At 31.9% G+C, this 24,745-nt stretch overlaps 1 protein-coding gene across 6 annotated transcripts; it reads left to right on the top strand.

Moving 5' to 3' along the window:
• Positions 1-391: 391 nt before the first annotated feature.
• On the top strand, positions 392-15,745 carry LOC132041029 (uncharacterized). 6 transcript variants are annotated; one of them, XM_059431771.1, is made up of 10 exons: positions 8,026-8,113; positions 8,145-8,294; positions 9,573-9,623; positions 10,820-10,841; positions 10,982-11,096; positions 11,938-11,970; positions 13,452-13,577; positions 14,809-14,915; positions 15,011-15,082; positions 15,225-15,745. In XM_059431771.1, exons 2-10 carry the CDS (start codon positions 8,184-8,186, stop codon positions 15,581-15,583), a joined length of 996 nt encoding a protein of 331 aa, XP_059287754.1. In that variant the 5' UTR covers positions 8,026-8,113; positions 8,145-8,183; the 3' UTR covers positions 15,584-15,745. The 6 variants fall into 6 exon arrangements, with proteins under 6 accessions (XP_059287757.1, XP_059287756.1, XP_059287759.1 ...); XM_059431772.1 differs by lacking the exon at positions 10,820-10,841 and having other exon boundaries at positions 8,025-8,113; positions 9,573-9,645; XM_059431774.1 differs by lacking the exons at positions 8,026-8,113; positions 8,145-8,294; positions 9,573-9,623; positions 10,820-10,841 and adding exons at positions 392-499; positions 1,610-1,631.
• Positions 15,746-24,745: the final 9,000 nt, after the last annotated feature.

Here is a 24,745-nt window from a genome sequence, read left to right on the forward strand (position 1 = left end):
ACCTTAAAATCAATTAGGTGGCGACTCCTAAAATAAAGCAAACATAGGAATCTCCAATATGTTGTACCTAATTTAACCCGTTTAAATGGGGTATAACAATTTGTAGTTTGAATTTGTTTACTTTTTTTTTTTTGGGTGATTTGGTTAAGTTTACTACTTTTTTGTTTTTGGAATTTGAATTGATGTAGTAAATTGTAGTATTAAGAGCCCGTTTGGATTGGCTTATAGTTCTTTTTTAAGTACATTTTTCGGCTTTTTTGAGTGTTTGGGTAGTAAAAAGTCATTTTGTCTTAAAGCTACTTAAAAATTAATTGGGTTTGTTTGACGACCTGATGCAAAAGCGAGGTTTATAAAGTTCATTTTTTAAGCCCATCCAAACAGGCTCTAAGTTTGTATGTGTGACTTTGTGTTATTTTCCTTTTTTGTGAAAATGTTGGGGATTGTGAAGCATGATGACTGGAACCTAGAAGAAGATAGGAAGGCTCTTCAATTCTTGAAGGTATTTAACATCTTTATTTGGTTTAATTTATTCTATTTTTTTTCTTTTTTTTTTGTGCTAGGATTATTGAGGTATTGTTTGTTGTGAATATGCTAATTTCTTGAATGGATAAAGCATATTTCTGTAGTTTACAAATAATCCAGCCAAAGTAACAGGAATTATACCTAACACGGTTGAACTTGTAAAAACTGATCCAAGGTATTCAAAACTACTAACCGAAAAACTGTTACTGTTTCGATATTGTTTCCTGGTGGCATTGAGTTTGATTCTATTAGCTGTTAAATATGTGCCCAAGCAGATCTAGAATTTGGTCTATGAAAGCTCTCTGAATTAGATTGATTAACTAAAGGAAGCCAAAATTGCCTTTAATTTGAAACTCTTGACTGCCATTAATAATTCGTGGTATAGGAATCGTAGTACTTTTTGTAAACCTGCATAATGCTTTATCGAAATGGCAAGTTATATCTATTTTTTTAGTGGAACTTTTGTCATGCTAAACTTGCACCTAAATAGCCTGTTTGATTAAGAACATTTCCACTGTAGATGTTGCACGAGAGGATAGATAACTACAAATTTATAAAGTTTTACATGTCTTGCTTTTTGGGTCTTATATTTCCCTTGCTCTTTGCCTCTCCAAACTGAACTATAGCTGTATTTTGCTGTGTAATTTGTTTGCTAAATGTGTCCCACTCTACACTTCGACTAATGTTTTTAGTTGGAAGGACAGAAAAAGTATCATGACTAAAAATAATATTTCGTATGAAACAAAAATAATTCGATCAAAATTGAGGAACGTATCTTTGTACTTCATTACTTTCGTCGGTGGATAATTAGCAATTGCTGCTAACTTTCTCCTCTGAGCAGTGCATATCCTTTGGATATGACTTATTCTAAACATAATTACAGTTCAGTGTTCAAGAAGATTTTGAGAAATGAAGATCTAAGTATTGCTTCAGAGATGCTATCCCTAGTTTGTCCACTTTTTTCTTTCTTTTTTTGGGACAGAGGAAACTTCTCTGTGAGAAATCCCCTTACTTTTATTGTATAGCATCTTTTGGTATTTCCATTTCCTCCTGTCAGCTAATTATATTTGCTATGTGAAAATTGCAGCCTGATTTGGTCCTCTTCACAGGCACGTTTTCTTGTTATCTCCAATCTATTCATTCATCCACAATGCATACTACATAGTTATTGTATTCTTTCAACTACTGTGTTCATTCTTTAGCCAAGTTAGATTGGAAGAATTATCAGTTCACTTCACTTTGTTCTTGCTTCACGGGATTTTGGGAATGAAAATGTGGAAAATGTGGGAATGAAGAATTATCAGTTCACTTCCCGTATTAGGAGTATTTTTATCCTGCTTATATGTGTTGGGTTTTGTCTACCTGTGCTATTTTATCATGACTTCCTTGCTCTTGTTATTTCTCATTTCTGCATTGCTTTGATTTGGTTGTCTGTATTTGACTCTTTTCCCTTGTTTTCGTTTGAGCCGAAGGTCTTTTGGAAAGCAATGCCTCCTCTACCAAAGGTGGAGTAAGGTCTGCAGATACTTTCACCCTTCCTGCATGGGAGCCATATTGTGGAATTCAACTGGATATGTTGTTGTTGTTGTTGTTGTATTGTCATCAATCCAAAAGAGCTAATCAAGCCACTTTGATAACGCCAAAGGTAAGGATGGGACACTTTTTTAATAGAAAGCAAAAAGTACCATTTTCGCATGGTCAAATTGGATTTTGAACTATAGCAATTAGCAAACTAAGGAGCAGTTTGTTCATAACAATTCCTTCGAAATAGTGCTTGGATATATGTTTGATTGATTTTTTGTAATATCTTTTGAAGATGAGTTTTAAGTTTGAAAGAATAATGTTTATCAATTTTTTCTATTAAAATACATGTTCAAACACAATTTTAACTTTTAAATATAACTTTTTAAATTCAATATTCAATATTCTCTCCATTCATCTTTATTTATCCATGATAGATTTGGTACAGCCTTCAAGAATCACCAAGTAAATTGGGGGTTTACTATATCATTCCTAATTATTACATGTCCTCTCACTAAGGAAATGAATTGGAAATAATTAGTACTTAACAATAATGATAAAATAGGTATAAGATGGTAAATTAAGTTTTGATTTTTTAAACTGAACAAGTAAAAATAGACATCTATTTTTAATATAGTAAATAAGTAAAAGTGGACAGAAAACATAAGAGTCTGTTTGAATGAGCTTATAACATATGACTTATAAGCATAAGCCATAAGTTCCTAACTTTTGATTTATTTTGTTATTTTGGCTTAAAACAAAGGAAAAATTAAGCTGGGTGTCCATAGACCCATCTAGTTTGCTATTTTTGGCCCAACTACCCACTTCTTCTTCTAGCTCCATTACGTTGTTGTTTTGGCCTAGGGTTTCTGTCCGGCTCTGCACAAAATGGGTTTTCTCTATCATTTCCTAGTGTTTAAATTTACTTTTGAAGAAGTCTTTAAATACAATCTCATCTCTTATCTTTTGTCAAAACAAAAAAGATAAATGGTTAAATTATCAAGCCATGAAAGTTTAGATCTGGGTTAAAAGGTTTAATTTCGGCGATTCGTATTTTGACTATGCTTCTAGATCTTCGAATAATGGTACTGATCTACTTCACCGAAGCTTTTTTGGGTTTTGCTACCACTTTGTTGCATAGTTTGTTAGGATTCAGAATTGGCACTTAGTATAACTAATATTCTCTCCGATCCATTTTATAATAAGTGTCATCTTAGCCAAAAAATTTTGTCTCATAATCAGAGTCACCTTAGAAAATCAAGACATAAATTAACTAGTTTTTCTTAATTCTACCCTTAAACAATAAAGTAAAATCTAAATGTTGATTGAAAAAGTCACATAGTAACTTGGTATTGTTGAATTCCCAATATCAAAAGGTTTATTTTTTGTGCATGCTCAAAAGGTAAAAGTAATTTATTTTTATTATATAGGGGTAATTTGGTAAACTTTGCATTGTATTATTGATTTCTTAATATGCGTGTTTTTGGCTGAGATGACACTTATTATGGCACGAAGGGAGTAGTTATTTATAGATATGTAGAACAAATATATTATCTATACACTGTAATTTGAATTGGTTTCATGTGTTTATACAAAATATATACATTATATATATAAAGTATATCTATATTATTATTATAAAAGAAGAATATAAATTTTGGTTGACCAAAATATCCTTTAAATATTAAACGAACCCTTAATGAGCTCTAATCCTATTTCTTTTGAACATAATTCTTATTAAACCTAAAAACCTAAAACTATAAACCCACGTTAGTATTATTCTTTTGGGACAATCTTATTACTACTAGGAAGTAGGAACTAAGTATTTTATTAAGTAGATAATTAGGAACCTATCTTATTCTATTTAAATTAGAAAACCACATCTATTAAAATGTATACTCCTTTGCTAGTTGTAAAGTCAGGCCCCTAAAACGAATTTTCATAGTCTTCTAATTGCTAGGCCAAATATGAATTTGCGTAAATTGCTAACGTCATTCAAGGTCATGCATGTAAATTAATTATGAAGTGTCAACTTCTTGCATATGTAAGAAAGCCTAAATGTCCTTCTTTCTCTATCTTGTATAAATAGGAGCAGAATCTTAATTTGTGTGAGACAAGAAGTTATATTCAGTCTCATATATAGGTTTTCTATTTTATATTGAGCTTATAATTCTTCTATATTAAAATCGTAGTTACTTTGTTTGCTACTTCTTTCCCATATATTACACGTATCTAATGTAGCTACATGATCATGAGTAACCTACGGAAAGTTAATTAGAAAAAATACGTAATAAATATTTTAGACATTCAAAAATGGTTCATAGAAATGGACTTAAAATGAACCTCAAATTTTGGGAATAACATAATTACTAACAAATGGTATAAATAATTTGGTTTGATCTTAGCTACGTTACATTAATAGTAAACAATTTTAATCCTACATTTTATACTGGATAATCCCTAATTCCAGTGACCAAACTGTCCTTTGAAGTTTTGATCAAATGTTTAAAGTATTCTAAAAATTATACATCAATTTAAAAATTTAACAAAAAGAGTATTAATTTTCACATAATTAATTTTGCATTTGAATTAAACCACATAAAAGCATGGGTAAAACACGAGACGACAACACAGATCAAATGTCCATGCCAGAGCCTTTCTTTTTTCTTCCAAGAAGAGAGAAAAAAAGGGTTTTAGTAGACTCATCAGCTACTAATGCTCCTTTCCTTTTCGCTTTCTGTATACACAGTACTCTGTATCCATATGTCTGTTCTCTGCTTCTCCACTGCCAAAACTTCACGACAAAGAACAAATTAACCCAAAATTTGAGGTTCATTTTAAGTCCATTATTGCTCTCTCTCAGATTTAGTCACCATTGATGGATAATACGGTGGTAATGGTGGCAATGATGGTGAAATTTTAGTTGGCAAGCGGGAAGGAGTAAAATGGGTTAGGGGTGATGAGGGGCATCCACCTCATCAAATATCACTGCCACGTAAGATATAATGTCCGCCTTGGATAACTTTAACGAAAAGGGGATATATTTACTAACAAAGATAACGATTATTTGGTATATTTGGCCCTTTTCTAATAATAGTACAATATTTGGCCCTTTTCCGTAAATAAAAAGTACAAACAAAAATTATACCTATAGAAACTATACCATACCTTAAAAATAGCGAAAACTGCATCCAAATGTGAGTTAATATTAAATTGCTTTATAAGGAAAATATCTCTAACAGTAGATAATATACAAATTGGACAAAGCACGTAACACAAATAGTGGTTTTCGACTAACATAGTAAAAAGTGGAAAGATTTCAATCAAACATTTGATTCCTTTTGGAACACATAATCTCGATGTTTAAAGGATATTGTCTTTGCCAAGTCTTTATTTTATTATATATATTCCATATGTTATATGCTGATAAACCGCACCAAAAAACGTTGAGTTGATCAAATAATAATTTTATATATCAATAAAATAAATAATATGTAATTTCAAATAAAATTATCTAAATTTTGTTATGATTGATAGGGGATAACGTGCGAGGCACATTCATAGAGACTAGTTAATGTAAATACGTGGCTATACTTTGTATACACTATAATTTGAGTTGGTTTCATGTATTTATACAAAGCATATAAATTATGTATACAAAGTATATTAACGTATATGTATATCTATACAGTATATATACATTATCTATACACTGATAATACAGTAGTGGGTTGGAATGATATAGTGGGCTAGATTGGCTGCAAACTAGATGTGTGAGCGGTATATACAAGTTATTTCCTCAAAAAAATGCTTAAAAATATTTTTTTAATTTACCCAAACACTACAAAAATGCTTAAAATTTATTTTGGTTTAAAAACACCTAAAATAAGCCAATCCATACAAGCTCTAACTCTTTTCTTAGAATCACGTTGTTTATGTCCAAACACCTACTATAAGAGTGACAGAGAAGAGGACAAAAATGGAAATAATCATTTAGAAATTAGAAAACCGTTGAAAATTCGTTGGCACCTGGAGCTTTTGAATTAATTAATCAAATTACTCTTCTTCTTTTTTCTTTTTGTAATTTGAATTAGTGCACTTCTTTTGTGTTTTTCTAATTTGAATAAAGTTATCCTCTCCGTCCCCAATTTACGTGTCTTGGTTTGACTGATCATAAAGTTAGTAAAAATTGCCACAGATGAGAGATTAAAAGTTGTAACACATAAAACAGAATTCAAAGGGTAAGGAGACTTTTGATCCTGTAATCATAAATTAAATATGTGTGTAACGTACGTATTATAACGTCCTTTGTATTTTTTGATTTTAAACTTGCCATGAATTAGAAATACTGTATACTCTTTTTAGAACAGACCAAGCCACTTAAATTGGAATGGATACCTTTTTTTTCGTAGTCTCAATAAGTTTACTTTCAATATATGTGATTTTTTTTGTAATTTCAATAAATTGGGACCAATAAGTACTAGTATAACAATTACTACTAGCAAACTAAGAAATTGACATGAATATCGAGATGTCACATGAATACTTACCTTATAATCATATTATCTTTTAATGCAGATTTTTACTAATGGCGTTGGGCCATCCAGTACTAAAACATGAATATCAAAAGCCGAACAAGGTGGCGGACGTGCTGGCGAAAGAAGGAGGAAGTCAACAACTTATTGAGGAACCCAGACTCTTCTCAAGTCCCCCCTATTTTGATGATGTTATGGGATATCTCTTTTGAACGATTGGTTTCTTAACGGTGATGTAATTTTTTGTGATGCAACTCTAACGGATGAACACCTAAGACAATAATCGGGCAATATTGACCCGTCTAGTATGTAATTATTAGCTTAATATATATGTGTGTGTATATATATATATACACACATATATATTATTTTAAAAGCATGAATATAAATATTGGTTGATCAAAATATTCTTCAAATATTGAATGACTTTTATACCCTTAAAATAAATAATTTCTTCAAAAAAAAAGAAAAAAAAGAATATCCTTTATTGTATAGAATTGTAATACATTAGTAAATATTAACCATGGATACCCATCCGGATTCATATTCTTCTATAAGAATTAATCTTAATTAGGATTCATACCTGGAGAATAACGTACAACGTACGTTCATAGAGACTAAAGTGTGTGTGTATATATATATACTAGTTATGTGAGGCGACTTTGTTAGCGTAATCATAAATTAAATATAAAAGTAGATATTTTAACTAAAAAATATAATTTGTGTTAATAGAAGTTTACAACAACAACCATATACCTTTGAAAAGACCAAGTTATATGGAAGCAAAATTTTCATTCCACTCTTTAATATTTTAACTTCCATTTTGATGAAATTAATTAATTCAAATCAAATTTGGAACCGAATAATTTAACATTATAACTTATGTATCCTAATTTTCAAAGTTATTTAGTTCTAAATAAATAATCTATACATAGTTAATGAACTTTTAAGACAAATATAATTTAACTGTGAATGCGGATATATATAATATTAGGGGTTCAAATATATATGGAAAAATCTTTGGAGGAAGCGCCCCAATAGGCGCGATGCGGTGTCAAACTACTTAATCGGCTCAAATGCGGATATCGAGCACCAATCGAAAATCAAAGTTACGTGAAAAATGAGGTAGAGGTTCGATAGGCTTTTGAAAAGTAGACTTTAAAAAACAAAAACAAAAAAATTGACTTAAATAAATAAGATATAGGACCTATATATATATTAATTAATAAAGTTTTAAAAAAATTTGAAAATTATCATGGACTACAAAATATTCTTCAAATATCGATAAATTTTTGAAAATAAATAATTTAAAAAAAAAAAACAAAAAAATTGATTTAAATAAATAAGACATTAGTAAATATTAAAGTAAATAATTAAAAAGTTTTAAAAAATTGGAATTATACATGGAGAATAACAAAAGTACATCACATTTGCTCTTATATATATATATATATGAAGTATCCGATTACCAAAAAAAAAAAAAAAAAAAAAAAGAAAGAGAAATTGGAAAAAATTGGAAATAACAACCAGTTAGAAATTAGAAACCTGAACAGTTATTAGCTGCCCCCCCTAAATATTAGTTAAGCCACAGTACACGACGTCTATATGTTTAACGGCAGGACGTGGTCACACGCGCCGACTCCAACGCCGTCAAAACTCACCGGCGGTAACTTTCCGATGGCATCTTCCGTCAGAATCGCCGTCATCGGTGACGTCGTAAGCTATCCATTTCATATTCCTTCAATAATTTTAGTTACACTATTTTTTTTCTTGAAACCCTAGCTTCTTTTTTTTTTTATTTTTTTTTAATTGCAGAAGAAATTGTATAATGTGTGTTGTAGTATATCTATAACCTGAAGATTTTTGAATTACAGAAGTAGCATTTAATGTGCTTGTTGAAGTCTTATGGCTTGTTTGGCCAAGGTGCTTTTCAAAAAGGAACTTTTGACGGTAAGCAGTTTGTGTTTGATTAATTAATTTAAAAATATTTTTGAATAATAATTAGTGTTTGATCAAGCTTTTAAAATTAACTTATTTTGAAAAGTGATTTTTTCAAAAGTACTTTTGAGGAAAAGCAGTTTGTGTTTGATGAATTAATTTAAAAATACTTTTGAATAATAATTAGTGTTTGGCCAAGCTTTTAAAATCAGCTTATTTTGAAAAGTGATTATTTCAAAAAGTACTTTTGGCCGAAAAATAGTTTATGTTTGACCAACTAATTTAAAACACTCTTTTGAACAATAATTAGTATTTGATCAAGCTTTTAAAGATCCCATTTTTTAAAAAAGTGCACTTATTTTTTTTTTAGCTTTTGAAAAAAATAAGAATTTTCTAAAAAATAAGCACTTATTGAAAAAAATAAGAACTTTTAAAAAAAAATCAAATATTAATCAAATTACCTTTTTTTTTTGTGTAATTTCAATTAGTTTACCCCCTCCGTCGCAATTTAGGTGAAGGTATTTGACTGGGCAAGGTAAAGAATTTTTGAAACTTGTGGTAAAAATAATCCATTGTTATTTGTGGTCAAATCTTTTCGAGAAGAAAAATTGAGTTTAAAGTTAAAGTCACATTTTATATGAAACTTGTGGTCATTGTTTTAAAAAAAGAAACTAAAATAAATATGATATTTGTGGCCGTAAATCATTCCATTACGGGAAAATAGGAAGTTTGAAATAAATTGTTACTATATATGGAAAATGGTCATTCTTTTTTGACTGGCTTAAAAGGAAAGAGTGTCACATAAATTGGGACGGAGGGATTAGCATTTTCATTTGCTGCTGAAGTCTTAATCAAATTACTCTCTCTTTTTTGATTTGTAGTTTGAATTTGTTTACTTTTTTTTTTTTTTTTTTTTTTTTTTTTTTTGGTGATTTGGTTAAGTTCACTACTTTTTGTTTTTGGAATTTGAATTGATGTAGTAAATTGTAGTAGTGAGTTTGTATGTGTGACTTTGTGTTATTTTCCTTTTTTGTGGAAATGTTGGGGCTTGTGAAGCATGATGACTGGAACCTAGAAGAAGATAGAAAGGCTCTTCAATTCTTGAAGGTATTTTTAACATCTTTATTTGGTTTAATTTATTCTTTTTTTTTTTTTATAGGAAATATTCTTTTTGTGCTAGGATTATTGAGGTATTGTTTTGTTGTGAATATGCTAATTTCTCGAACGCATAAAGCATATTTCTGTAGTTTACAAATAATCCAGCCTAAGTAACAAGAATTATACCTAACATGGTTGAACTTGTAAAAACTGACCCAAGGTATTCAAAACTACTAACCAAAAAACTGTTATTGTTTCGATATTGTTTCCTGGTGAATGGACCAAATGTTAGTACTTCGAGCCGACTCTGCATTGAGTTTGATTCTATTAGGTGTTAAATATGTGCCCAAGCGGATCTAGAATTTGGTCTATGAAAGCTCTCTGAATTAGATTGATTAACTAAAGGAAGCCAAAATTGCCTTTAATTTGAAACTTTTGACTGCCAATAGTTATTACTCTTAACGCGTACACTAAGTATTGTAGTATGCATTAATAATTCGTGGTATAGGAATCGTGGTACTTTTTGTAAACCCGCATAATGCTTTATCGAAACGGCAAGTTATATCTATTTTTAGTGGAACTTTTGTCATGCTATACTTACACCTAAATAGCCTGTTTGATTAAGAACATTTCCAGTTCAGATATTGCACGCGAGGATAGATAACTACAAATTTATAAGTTTTACATGTCTTGCTTTCGGGTCATATATTTCCCTTGCTCTTTGCCTCTCCAAACTGAACCATAGCTATATTTCGCTGTGTAATTGTTTGTTAAATGTGTCCCACTCTACACTTCTACTAATGTTTTTAGCTGGAAGAACAGAAAAAGTATCATGACTAAAAATAATATTTCATATGAAACAAAAATAATTCGATCAAAATTGAGGAAAGTATCTTCGTACTTCATTACTTTTGTCAGTGGATAATTAGCAAATGCTGCTAACTTTCTCCTCTGAGCAGTGCATATCCTTTGGATACAACTTATTCTAAACATAATTACAGTTCAGTGTTCAAGAAGATTTTGAGAAATGAAGATCTAAGTGTTGCTTCACAGTTCCTATCCCAAGTTTGTCCACTTTTTCTTTGTTTTTTTGGGACAGTGGAAACCTTCTCTGTGAGAAATCCTCTTGTTTTTCTTGTATAACATCTTTTGGTATTTCCATTTCCTTCCGTCAGCTAATTATATTTGTTGTGTGAAAATTGCAGCCTGATTTGGTGCTCTTTACAGGCATGTTTTCTTGTTGTCTCCCATCTATTCATCCACAATGCATACGACATAGTTATTATATTAGTTTAACTACTATTTTCATTCTTAGCCAAGTTAGATTGGAAGAATTATTAGTTCACTTCATTTTGTTCTTGCTTCAGGGGATTTTGGGAATGAAAATGTGGATCTAGTCCGAAGCATTGCAGATCTAGAGATGACCAAAGCTGTTATTCTGGGGAACCATGACGCATGGAATACTCGAAAGTTCTCCGGAAGGTAAGTCCAAGTTCCTCTAAATTGATTTGCCTGGCTTTAGTTTACACATACCTGTTTATACACGTCAACACTTAACTTTCTTGTGCCACATTTGATTTTAACCTGCTATTATAGTGTTTAGCAATCGGATTCATCTTATTCTCTTTCCTTCAACTATGATTCAGGCATAGTATATAACTGGATATTTCTCATTTTCTTCCTAATTCACTCCTGAAATAATTTCTCGTATGCTGTTTTGCTGGCATAATCTCCACTTGTCAACGCACTTGAAGAGTTACTACCAGGATCTTTTTAGACTGCCATGTGGAGTTACATTCTGATATCTGAATTCAGTTTCTTGAAACCAACAATTAAAATCCTGATGGATTTGTTTTATGAGAAAATTTCACTTTCTTATTCATTTCTGTTACTTGCTGGAGTTCAAACTCTGGTAAATATGGTGGCATATGATGGTAGTCAGATTAGTGTTGTGGCTTCATGAAGGTTGTGATTGGTAATGGCGAATGGGATGACCACTATGGTAATGTGTGAGTACGATTAATTAACATTGTCTTTGGCGGTAGAGCCCGTGGAAAATGATTAATGAATTAAAGGATGTTTTCCTCAAAACATATCTATCCTAGCAACTTCCAGCATTAACGATAAACAACACAATTGCTTGAAAATATGAAGTATCAAAAAGGATGCGAGATATTGCTAGATTAATTTTTTCCTGTCACTTAGTTGCATGTCTTGTTAACAAATTATTTTTCTCTAATTTTGAGATGCTCCTCTTAAGTCTGGTTTGCTAAATTCATCCACTTGTTTCCTTTTTCTTAGTGTGTGTTATTCCAATTTGTAGGGAAAAAGATGCTGTTCAACTTCAGCTGGAATGGTATGTTTCTCAAGATGTATAATTAATTGGATCTATATATCAAATAGATAGCTATGTGCTCTATTATGATAGTTAGGACTGTCAATTTCTCACTCTGGCATGACCTTCCGTCTTGTGTTTCTTACAATCTCAATCACTCCACTGTCTCAGAAGAAACGGAAGATAGATGGTAAAGTTGCAGGATAGAAAATAAATAGCCAGGATCCAGAAAAGGTCCTCTTGGTACATCCGACACTTGCACCATAGGAACATGTTCATATCTGCACAATCTGGATGATATTTGCTGTTAAAAGAAACATAACAACGTAAATATAAAGAATGGAATCTCCTTTTGCTGGGAAATTATCGATATGCAGGTATTAAGAGGTGCCAGAATCATAATTTCTCACTATGCTGGCACTTAAAAAAGTTTACGTAAAGTTGGCAATTTATAAACTTAACTTCCACAAGTAATCCGTACTAAGTTTTAAGCTCTAGGTTTTCTGCATAAGTCTCTCTTGGCACATGGAGCCATGACTGATTTGAACGCCAGGCCCGGTGAACTAAGATTAATTCTGAGACTCTTGCTCATGTTGCCAAGATTTCTATTAAAATTCAAGTCCCTAATGGTGAGTTCAGTTCGATTTTGTTCATCTTCCGAAGTACCAGTCATTTTTTCTTTGCCTCGGTCTTGTTGGGACAGAGATGCTATTGAAGCTTTCGATCTTGTGAAGTATGCCAAAGGTGAACACGGATCAACTTTCTCTTTCTATAAGAAAAGAACAACTCAAAAGAAAATGATGTTGGTTTGTTAGGCAATGATAAATAAGGAAATATATCACATAGAGTTGATCTACATATGAATTGTTCGATGGTTCAATTCTTTGGATTCTGATTTTATCTTGGAAGTATATAAGGTATATCAACTACTAAATTAACAGGTATACAATTTTAATTATTATCATACTCCCTCCGTCCCATTTTTTATGAAGGTGTTTGACTGGGCACGAAGCTTAAGAAATAAAGGAAGACTTTTGAAACTTGTGTCTACCATAAAATTTGTGTGGCTAGGAATCATTTCATTAAGGATAAAAAGGTAAATTTAAGGTTGAATTGTTACTAATTATATAAAGGTGTCATTCTTTTTGGGACCGACTAAATAAGAAAGAGTGTCATATAAATTGGGACGGAGGGAGTAATTGAGTGAAAGACAAAGATTATGATTGATTTGTAAGTCGGTTCATATCCACATTCTGAAGGAAAGTTATCTTTTTCATTTTTCTTTTTTAATTTTCCTCGAGCTACTTGGCTATCTGCTTATATGAAGAGCTGAATACCAGAAAAATGAATTGGACAGCCAAGTCCTTCCCATAAACAGGAGGTTTCGGTCTTCACCTATTTTATGTCCCATCTTATAGAGTATAAGGAAAAATAACTATAAGGAAAAATAACCTATAGTATAAAGTTGTCTTGTTGGCTTGCTGACAATTTATAATGGTCAGTCTTGGTGATGAGCATGTTGGTTACCGTCGGATGGATCTCCCTATGCTAAAACTCAGTATTGTTGGCGGACGACCTTTCTCTTGTGGTGGTAGGCCCTTGTTTCGGAAACAGCTTCTCAAAGCAAGGTTTGTGGTCCTAATCTCGTTTTCAGTTATTTCTTCTTCAATGCACATTGATATTTCACCCTAACTTTGTCTATAATTGGTTGAGCCGAGGGTCTCTCGGAAACAGCTTCTCTGACTCCACGAGGTAGGGGTAAGGTCTGCATACACTCTACCCTCCCCAAACCCCACCTGTGGGATTACACTGGGTATGTTGTTGTTGTTTGTCTATAATTGTGACCATTGCTTAGCCTGACTATCTAACTGATTTTTAGCACTGTTATTAATTTGAAAGAACTATAGTATTTTCGAAATTTATGGTTTGAAGCTTCAGATACATGTTTCACTTGAAGTTGTATAAGTGTGACTCCCAAGTAGACATCAAATTTACATGCCTGATTCACAAGTTTTATCCGCAAATGCTTGAATAGTACCTTACAAGTCATCACCAAAATGCCTGAATTTGTTTTTGACCAATCACCCATGTTTTCCCGTTTCTTCTTCTACTTGTGTAGTGCACTTATAGCATAAACTATGGAAATAACTTGACTGCCTGACAGTTAAAGCTGAAACCTTAACATTTTCCAATATTTGCTGATCTGTAGGAAACATTCCATATACCATTGTATTCTAAAACCAATTTCACGACCTCTAGTTCTTGTGTTTCTTGTTTGATAAACAAAAAACTTGAGCTATACGAAGGGCAAGGCTGAACAAGATCTCAGAAATTGAGGAAATAATCCAGGGAAAATTAAGTGATTGCATAAACGTATTTATAATATTTATAGCTGGTATCTATTCAGATCCTTATTTGTTAAATGGACTACAAGACTTAATCTGTCATTGTTTCTTGTGTAGCATGTCCCTCTCATTTTCATTTGATAGGAAATCTTCATCTTGTCTGGAATAGTATTTTAACAAACAGCACTAAAGAGCCACCCTCGTGCTTGAAGCTTGTTCTTTTCCTTTGTCGGTTTCTGAGATAAATGCTTCAAATTCATGAATCTGTTGATTAGATTGATGATCAACATTTTTCTTACCATTGTTGCTGCCATCTGATCACATTTGCTCAATCGGAGTCATGTTAGACGGTTCTAATGAGGAATTGCTCGAAACTAATTTCTAATCTTTCAGAATTTAATGACTTCATCATCGCCTCTTGTGCCCATATCAGATGTGGCTCTGGCCAAATAACACTCTGTATGCAGCTTAGATTGTGACTTGCAACTTCACAGTATCTCAATTACCTTCTTAGGTATGGAGTCCATGATATGGATAGGAGCGCTGAAAGGATCTTACAAGCTGCCATGGGCACTCCAGAGGATCATTCAATTATATTCCTTGCTCATAATGGTCCAACAGGTGTATAGCTTGCTGAAGTAGTATTCTGTTGAGGTACTTCTACCTGTTGCTGGAAATATTTTTGCGGTTTCAGTATTCTGAGTAGGGAGATGCAGGGCTAGGTGCTAACGTGGATGACATCTGCGGAAGAGATTGGTATGTTGACGGTGGTGACCATGGTGATCCAGGTATTACATATGAACTGATTTCATTTTTCTGAATTTCTTGATTAATTGGTACACCCCATTTATCCTGATGAGAGTAGTATATTGGTCGATCAAATCTTCTCAACTTAAGTTCAACAGCATCTGATCGTTACGTCTCATGCAGATCTAGCGCATGCCTTAGCCCAATTAAAAGAGGCTGCTTCATATTCGGTCCCATTGGTCATTTTCGGTCACATGCATAAACAGCTCGCTTCTGGAAATGCCTTTCGAAAAATGATAGTGGTTGGAAATGATAATACCATATACTTGAACGGAGCTATTGTTCCACGGGTCAGACCCCCAGCTTTGACAGCAGAATCCGAAGGCACATCACGAGCCTTCACCGTCGCAGAAATTTCAAACGGAACAGTGGAGAAGATAGCAGAAACTTGGATTTCTGTTATTGGAGATAAAACAAGATTAGAGGAGGAACTTATACTGTTTAGTAGTCCAAGCAGAGGTTCTGTCCATCCCTCTCTTTAATCGGAGCACTTGGTATACTGATGAACAACACACTGTGAATGTGTACGCGGATGAATGCCTGTATATATGTAACATGATTTACATCTTGTTTTTTATGTGTATAATGCAAACCTGATCCCAGCCCCTAAGTGCAGTTCAGAATAAATGGTGGCGTTTTAGCTTTGGAATAAATTATTTGAGAAACAGATGTACTGTGACCAATCTAATCTGCTTGCTTCTCTGAACAAGGAAAGCTTGATGTGATTATTTGCTATTCAAATTTCACTTTATTTTATTATATGTAAATAAATGGTGATCATATATGACTTGTTTGCATTGAGATTTTAATGCATGCTTGTGAAATGGGGAAGTTAGTCCAACTTATTTGTCCTGTTTCTTTTTTTCTTGTAAGTATGTTCTTGTACGTAGCTTCAAAATATCCTCCCTGTAACTCTTCTTCAGCCAAACTTGGGTTAGTGCGTATCTGTTCAGGCGGAGGCGGAGGCGGAGGCGGACAATGAAAAGACAGAAAGGAGCGAATGATGCCAACCAATTGGACAAAGAGGCGAATGATGCCAGCCAACTCGATAAAGACATTCAAAGACGTGTTAAGCTTGTCTTTTCCCAACCGACTCGCACACGACCGTCTTTTTTTCGATTGAAGAGTCGGACTCCCGGGAAAAATAGCATCTTGCAAGTTTCCGGAAGAAAGAGGCAAAAATAGGGTATCGGTAAAGGAAAAAATCTCATTTTGCTGTGGTTGGCAGAATAGAAGAGCAAGTATTAGTAGCATAACAAAAAAGCCTTCCTAGTTATTAAATATATTTGCTCATGATAATGAGGTGCTTAAGTTCTGTGGGGTTAATGCCTCGATAGATAAAACATTCATTCCATGCACGCTTTACTCCTTGAATTGGTTGTCCCAAATACTTCAAAAAGATGTTGTGTGCGTTTTTACATGTTGAATTGTTCATAATATACATTCCCACAACTTTTGTCTTTAATTTTTGAAGGTATTTGACTACAAATTATATAATATGTGGTTCTATAGCTAAGAAATTTGTGCCCTAGAGTATTATCTTGTAAATATATCATCATTCCTAAATACTTAGTTCAATTTGACATGTTCTGTTTTGCATTTAAATAGTTAGAGCATTCATAGTTATGCTCTTAATTGCAAATGTTACACAGTTTGAACTTGTGTGTCATAATGCTTCCAAATATACCGTAAGCCTAATGGTAAATTATCTCTAGCTCCTCTACTACAGAAATTTATTTTAATTTTCAGAATATAAATGGAATTCTGCAATGCCAGCGGGTAATGCAATTATATTTTGAACTTTAAAAACAAAAAGAATTACAATTTTATACGCTAAAAAGTTCCTGTAAAGGAAGCTAAGTCAAGACTTAGTAGACTAGGTTATGGACCTCATAGAAAGAATTTTCCCCCCATCTTTCCCTTGTTGTAGTGTTGACGTAAATGATTAAGATTCACGAAGTTATCAAAGCTAAAGTTCAATAAAGCATAGGAGAAACAGCAATAACTACTATTATGCATTAGTTCAAACAAGTTGAGATCGAGTATATTAATCATCAATGATTATGTTTCTCCATTTAAATTCATGGCGGGCTAACATTACACAAAATAAAAGTTTAGAGTCTTAGAAGTTTTCTATATTACTTATTGACATAAAAATATCGGAAAGAGCAAAAAAAAAAAAAAAAAAACTATAGGACCTAAAAAGTGGATATACTAATATGACTAAAACACATCCTAAACTAATTTGTCTAGCTTATATAGATCTTGTTCTTCTATTGTGCATTATTGTTCGCTAATTAAGTCTACATGTATTTCAGGATATTGCAGGTTACGTTTTTTTAGATAACTTTCTTTTGTGTGATTTAAGATTTACCTCGTGCTTTTTTAACACCTTCACTCACGATAATATCACACCTACAGACCAATGAAAAAGCAATAAGAGAAAAATAAACCTTCAAAGCCCTACTAATTGCTAGAAAAATATTTCTTATGTAGTAATAAGTCAAACAAAATGAGATAGATGAAAGTAATAATTTGGAATTTAGTTTTTTCTATGAGATCCCTCATTTGAGATACCATAGACTGAGTCAAGTTTGACCACAAGGCATTACATTGCTTGTTGTACACTATAGTTCTATAGTCTTAAACTACAAGAAATATGAAAAGAAGAACTAAGATAGGTTGATCCATTGAAGACTCAATTCTCATTTTCCAAGACTTAATAAGTTAGTAATCAAATATACTATAATCAAAAGTGAAAAACAAGGTCAAAAAATGATGACCCTTTACCTAGATTTTTTCAAAAAAGCGAATTAGTCAGATAAATAATCTAAAGTTGTAAACATTATGTTCTGTTGACTCAATTCTTTTCACAAATTAAAACACTTGAGGACAGACAGAGACCCCTTTAAAAGCTCAATCCACTTGAGCCTTTGGTATGTGCACCAAAATCCAAGCATTCTAATGAGGCTTTTTTGACCCAATAATTCTTTTCCTTTAAACTAAAGCTTCCTCTTTTTATAGTTTTGAGGAAAGAAATATAATAATTGCAACTTTAGTTTAGTACTACTGTATACTTACAGCTTTGTTTCTTTCTTTCATGACATATTAAAAGAAATCTGTACAATCACTCACTGATGATGGCTTCTTCATTAAGTAGGCCAACCAACCTCAACCCCCCCCCCCCCCCCGGGGAACCCCAATACACACACACAAAGTTTAGGCTGACCATGTCAAAAATTAACTTATGGAATGATGAAACATGCATGTAAATGCATGATACTAAGTAACATTGATCTTCCACCTTCTAGTAACATGGCAGGCTTGATTAGTTAGGCATGACATCCTCTAAAGTTTTCTTGTGGTACAATTTATGCTATACAACAACAACAACAAATAGTCCCATAAGTGGGGGAGGATAGAATGTAGCTAAAGGAACAGTAAAAACTTATAAGTACCTGGTGTTTATGTCAAATCAATAAACATATATCAAGCATCTTACATATATGTACCTTTATTAAAAACCATGAATAGTTAATACATTTTGTGTTCCATTTTATGTGAATACTAGAAAAATCTCTAGGAGGAACGTAACTACCTCTCACATTTTTCCACATGATTAACAGAGAATTGGAAGACCTAGACATTAGTGGCCATAACTCATTAGAAATCATTGAAATTTGAAGTTACAATTGACTTGTTAAGTTCACGATGGAGAGCGGGTTGATGTGGGTAAAAGAAAAAAGATTAGCTAACTTTCGAAAAAGAGGTGCATATGGCACATTAGGTGAGTTCCACATCGAAAAGCGAGAGAAGAGTGAAATGCTAATAGTTAAGATAGGTAAATTTATAAATAACCATGCATTTTTCAGCTCCTGTAATTGAAAAATAGCTATTGTCATGAAGTTTTAAATTTCACGCGTGGAACTCCAGGATATTGGTATGGTTTGTATGGAGTTTCTTATGTGAAATTTGTGCTTCCATGACGGTGGCTATGACAAGGTCAAGAAGTGATCAATGAGCGTTCTACATTCAAGACTACACAATCTCATGTGATACGCACGCTTTTAGACTCAATGATGACATAGTTAAAGGAAAAAATCTATGAGGTCCATCGCAAAAATAGACAATACGTGAGTTTGGATTGTGACATGTTGACATCTTACTCATTAAATTATATTGTGTCCATGGGTTAGACCTATGATTCTAATCAGTTAAAAAGTGGGTTTCATATATATTTTTTTTTTTGGTCACTCCTGGCATGCGAAGTGCAGCTTAAATTCCCCCCAAGATTATTCTCCACTTTCATGATGCAAAAGGAATGTCTTCAACATAAAGAAAATTCATGGTTCCCCATTGTTAAAGCATGAAAGGGAAGAGTGAGTGAGAGGTAACTATCACAACTCAAAGCCAATTTTTCACCATCTTGTGATTGATCATGACAATGCCATAGTAGTCTTCAATACAAGATCATGATCTGCCAAGTCATGAAGGTGATATCACAAAAGCAACTTTCATCAAGAAAATAAAAAAAAAATTGTTCCTTTATGCTTATGTAGATTCAAATTAATCTTTTAAATATATTCTAAAATCGTTTAGTTTTTTAAGGTTGTTAAAGGTGAGCGCTTTCAATCTTCGTCAAATATTTAAGAAATTATGTATGTTAGATTTGGCAGAAATTGTGTGGAAAGGGATTTAACAAGAACTCGCATTTGAAGACGCAATAAATTAGGTCTATTTTCTAAAATCTAGTGGAATTGTTGGGATCGAAATAATCAGGTGTCATGCGGAAGCTTACAATTGTAAAACCTTGAACAATGATAAATCAGACGACAAAGAAAAACATACTAAAAGAGGCCTAATATTCTAATGATATGATTTGATCAATTGATCTACATATGAAAACTGATATCAAAGCGTAAAAACTATTGGAAGAAAAATCTCCCCCTAAACAAAACTCTCTATAGGACTACATTGTGGATGCTGTGTTGTTGTCTAGTTGTGAGAAGGAGGTCTTCAATTTATAGATGTCCAAAATTTTTCCTCCAAGAAAAGGGTTACTCAAATATGAAAGATTTATATTTTCCTTTTGGAAAAAGTAAAATCAAATATGGTAAGAAAATCATGGCAAATCCCTAACAAATCTCCCCTTTAGGCCGGGATTTTCTTGAAAAAATTTGATCCGTCTTCTTCATAGATATAATCTTCATCACTGCTGCTTGCTATGATTAAAAGTAGACATGGGTTAAAAATTTGAGCCTTGTGCATTAAAAATGAACATAGGTTGAAAGTGGAGCCCATGCGTTAAAAGTGAACATGGGTTGAAATTGGCCCAAGCGTTTAAAGTAAGCAAGGGTTGAAAATTTGAGCTCATACGTTAAAAGTAAGCACGAGTTAAAAATTGGAGCTCATGCTTTAAAGTAAGCACGAGTTAAAAGTTGTTTTGTTTTAAAAATATGCAGCAGTAGGATTGTTCAAAATATGATTGAAAATTGTCTCCACATGTAGTACTTCAGACTTTTTTTTTTTTTTTTTTTTGACAAAAAATCTTGCTTATCGTCAAATTGGTTACTCTTTATTTGAACCTGCCGAACAGTAACTCTATTATTTTTGTGTTGCAATTATATTTATAGGATCTAATGAAATTTCCTAGTGTTTTTTGTTAAATCTTTTGTTTTTCACAATTTTTCTCAAATTTAACGGACATAGTTTATTAAAATATTTGACGAAAACCAAAACTCCTCACTTTTGACAAATTTAAAGTAGCAAAACTACCTAAGAATATATTTTAGGAACTACACTTTGAATCTACTCAAGCATAAGTAACCTTTTTAATAGGGGCTAATTGTGCTTTCTCAAGTACACTGTTTACAGAACAACGTAAAAATTATTTAGAAGGTACTCGAAACCAGCGACGTACTTTCTGAGAACTAACTGTCATACTGTATGTGCAATCTCATCATGCCAGACAGGTGCACATGAATCGGATTGGTTTAAATTTTTTTTTAAACATTAAATCAAATTAATTGTGTCAGATTTTAAAATTTAGATACCAAATCAAACTAATAAAATTCAGATTTTTCAATCTCGAATTTTCTCGGGTTATTTCGTTTTCTCGGGTTTTTTTAGTTTTTTTTTTTCCGAAATAGTCTTGATACAAAACATATACACTTTTACTTCAAATATTTCTTTAGTCCTAGTAAGATACAACTATATAATTAAGGTGTTTCTTAATAAAATAACACAAAATGTGAGAAGAGTAATAACATTGCATTAAAATATTCAATAAAAGATAATAAAATCGGTTAAAATAAATATTGCGAATTAATAAGCCATAAAGAAAATGACCATAATCTAAAAATACTAAGTCATGCTAAAATAAGTACAGCTAACAAGTATTAGTTACATGACAAAGAAAGAAAAAACTTAAGTTATGTATTTTCACTCTAAACCAATTATGCAAAACTAAATAATAGATATCCAACATTATTGTCATTCTTCGTGGTAGATTGAATTTCTTTTGTTAGCATTAGTGTTGAGTTGGTTTTGGTTTGGACTTTATTTGAGTTACTTACATCCATAGGATATAAAACTTATTGACATTCAAAATTTTAAGTTCAAGCTTAAATAATATGATAATAGATAAAAAAACTACGAAAAAAATTTAAGAAATATTTATAAATTACATTACAAATAAATATTTTAAAAATTGAATACATGTAATGTTGGGTTGGTTTGGTTCGGTTTGACATTTTTTAGCTAAAATCAAACCAAACCAATTATGGTCGGATTTTTTTTTCAACACCAAACCAAGTCAAACCAAATAACTAGTCAGGTTTTTTTCTCGGCTTGACTAGGTTTATCAGTTTGATGCGGTTTGTCGGTTTACTTTGTACACCCCTACCAGACACTATTAAAAATTAGATATGCATATTTCTGACGAAATTTCTAATGAGACCCGTTGAAATTGTCCTTGTTGGAAAAAAAATTGACTTTTAGCGGTATTCGTAAAGAATGATTTTTCAAAAATCAACTCCAAAGTTCTATAAATATAAGAACTCTCAGAAATAGCGTAAGTTAATATCATTTGCAATATACATACTAGATTGAGTCTAAAACGAAATTGTGTTGGTATTTCGCTTAAAGAATATGCGGGTAATATCTCTTTAAGAATAATGATATTTCACGACAAATGTAACTAATTAGCCTTTCTTCTTCTATTGTGTTTTCCAATTTTTCTCGCATTCCTATCACTAAAATATCAACCATAAGTTCAAACAAGACTCTATATGTACAGCTAGACTATATTCATTCATGCATTCATGAATTATTAGGTAAGTAGGACTAAATGATTGAATTCTTCCATGATTAAATGTTACACTTTGAAATATCAATTTGTACCCAAGTTTGTTTTTTCTCTCAAATTAAATGAAAGAGGACCAAACTCAAAGAGCTAGTAGCCATATTGGCTTGTTGGGGACCCCTCATTGCTTTTTTGTGGTCCGAGAAAATTCAATTCAAAGCACAATAATTTTTCTACAATAATTTATCTTTGTTCCTACATGATCTCCTCATGCAAATGTCTTTTAATTTTCTTATTATATTAGTATATATGCATAATACTAATCACATGTTTGCAGACTTTATAGTGACTATGTCCTATTTATCATATCGAGTCCTATTTATCATGATGACAAGTTGACCATCATTACTCTAGTCAGCTTAGTTATTGATTGCAATTAATACCTTTTTATAAGCAATTATTTGTTTAAGGATTTAAGTACTTAAACTCTTTGTCTAATTAATCTGTCTAGTTGCTCTCTTAATGATGTTTAGGAGTAAAAGATTACTTATAACAGTACTTTCCCTTCCTTTTTGTTAATTTCAGGTAGATTTATTTGTAGTAAGCACTAAGCATTTGTAGCAGAAATACCACATTTCCTCGAACATTTAATGAATATAATTTAGTGATAAAAAGTAAACGTGAGAATTTAAAGCAAATTGCCTGATCAAAATGTAAGAGTATATAAAGAATTGTACAAACTACCTGATTTTAAGCTTTTAAATACGAGAAAAACGAAGTTCATGTGAAGTGTGTGCATAGGGATTAAGATAAAATAGAAACTTTTTATATCAGATTATGTATCTACTATAACTTGTACATCTCTAAATGATATTAATGAAACAATATATTTATTTATATAATTAAAAACGAGGTATAGAGCATGAAATAAAATTAAAGGAAGGTTCAAAGTTTGGGAAACAAGGGCCATGACAATGAAAGAATGTTTGAATCTGACACATTGTCCCTCTGACACACCAATCTGAAAATAATTTCGTTATTTAGATCTCTATAGCAGCCTTTGACCGTATCTTAGCCGTCTATGCTTCCACTCCCTTCCCCCACAAACCCCCCTTCTATATCCGACGCTCGTTTTGGCTTCGATTAATTTGAATTCGTGTTGTAAAAAAATTATTAAAGAGAAAGCGCTTTCTACAAAGATTTTTTAAAAAGAAATAGCGCTCACTAGCCGTTTTTCGATCCTATTTTTGAAAATAACTATTGCTTGTAGAGTTTTAAATTTCACATGTGAGACTTCATGACAATACTTACAGTTCATCTGTAGAATTTAAAAGATAGTGGTAATTTCTCAATTATAAGGGTTGAAAGAGGTTATTTGTGATTTTCACTCGCTTTTTTTTTTATTTGTAAGGCTCGAACCCGAGATTTTCTATTAAAAATAAAATGATGGTTTTTATTTCATGTATTTATTCTGATGGAAGATAGCAAATACTCTATAGAGCTAATCGAGAGACACGCCAGTTGTCCCAAACACTGTGATTATAAAATTCTTGATCTTTTCTTTGTTGTTCTCATCTTTCTTTTTTCTGCCGGTCTTTTTCCTTTTGACTACATATTTTATTGAGATTAACATGGTTTAATTTATTCATCTTTTATGAATTTACTTTCACATCCAAAGCCAATATTACACTTGTTTTGGAACCATGGATTAGCTACACACTAGCTCATTTTCCTTTTTGAAAATTATTCTACATTCTTTGCCTATTTGATCTTACTAATAAATTCAATTGAAAACTGCTTAAAGAAGAATGGCAATTTCACTCAACATAAGGCACGACACTTGTCTAATGATATATAATTATATATATAACAAAATAAATTTGATGCGTGTTACAACTTACAAGCTATTTACTTCTAAGTTGTTGTGTTGTACCCATTGACTTAAAACTAAAATAGCAGACATGAGTAGGTACATATTCTAATTATACTATTATGGTTGAATTTTTAAGGTAAATCTTCAAACTACGAAGTATTGATAATATTTTGTGTGATCATGTATACATGCTTATATTATGATAATTAACTTCATCTTACACTTGGCAATTCCACAACTAACTCCATCTTCCTATCCTAATCGGATGATACAACTATTTTTAATATATACCTTTTTTTCTATTTTTATCATAAAACTTTTCTTGAAGGCTAAACTTGTCTTGTCACCAAGTCATAGATAATGGGCGCCCATGAATGATGAATCAAAATAAATAAAAAAATGTGTTAACAATAAAATAATAAATAAAATAGTACCACCAAAAATTGGAAGGGAAAAAATAAAACTTGG

The sequence above is a fragment of the Lycium ferocissimum genome, chromosome 12 (assembly GCF_029784015.1).
Source record: "Lycium ferocissimum isolate CSIRO_LF1 chromosome 12, AGI_CSIRO_Lferr_CH_V1, whole genome shotgun sequence".
Classification (NCBI taxonomy): domain Eukaryota; kingdom Viridiplantae; phylum Streptophyta; class Magnoliopsida; order Solanales; family Solanaceae; genus Lycium; species Lycium ferocissimum.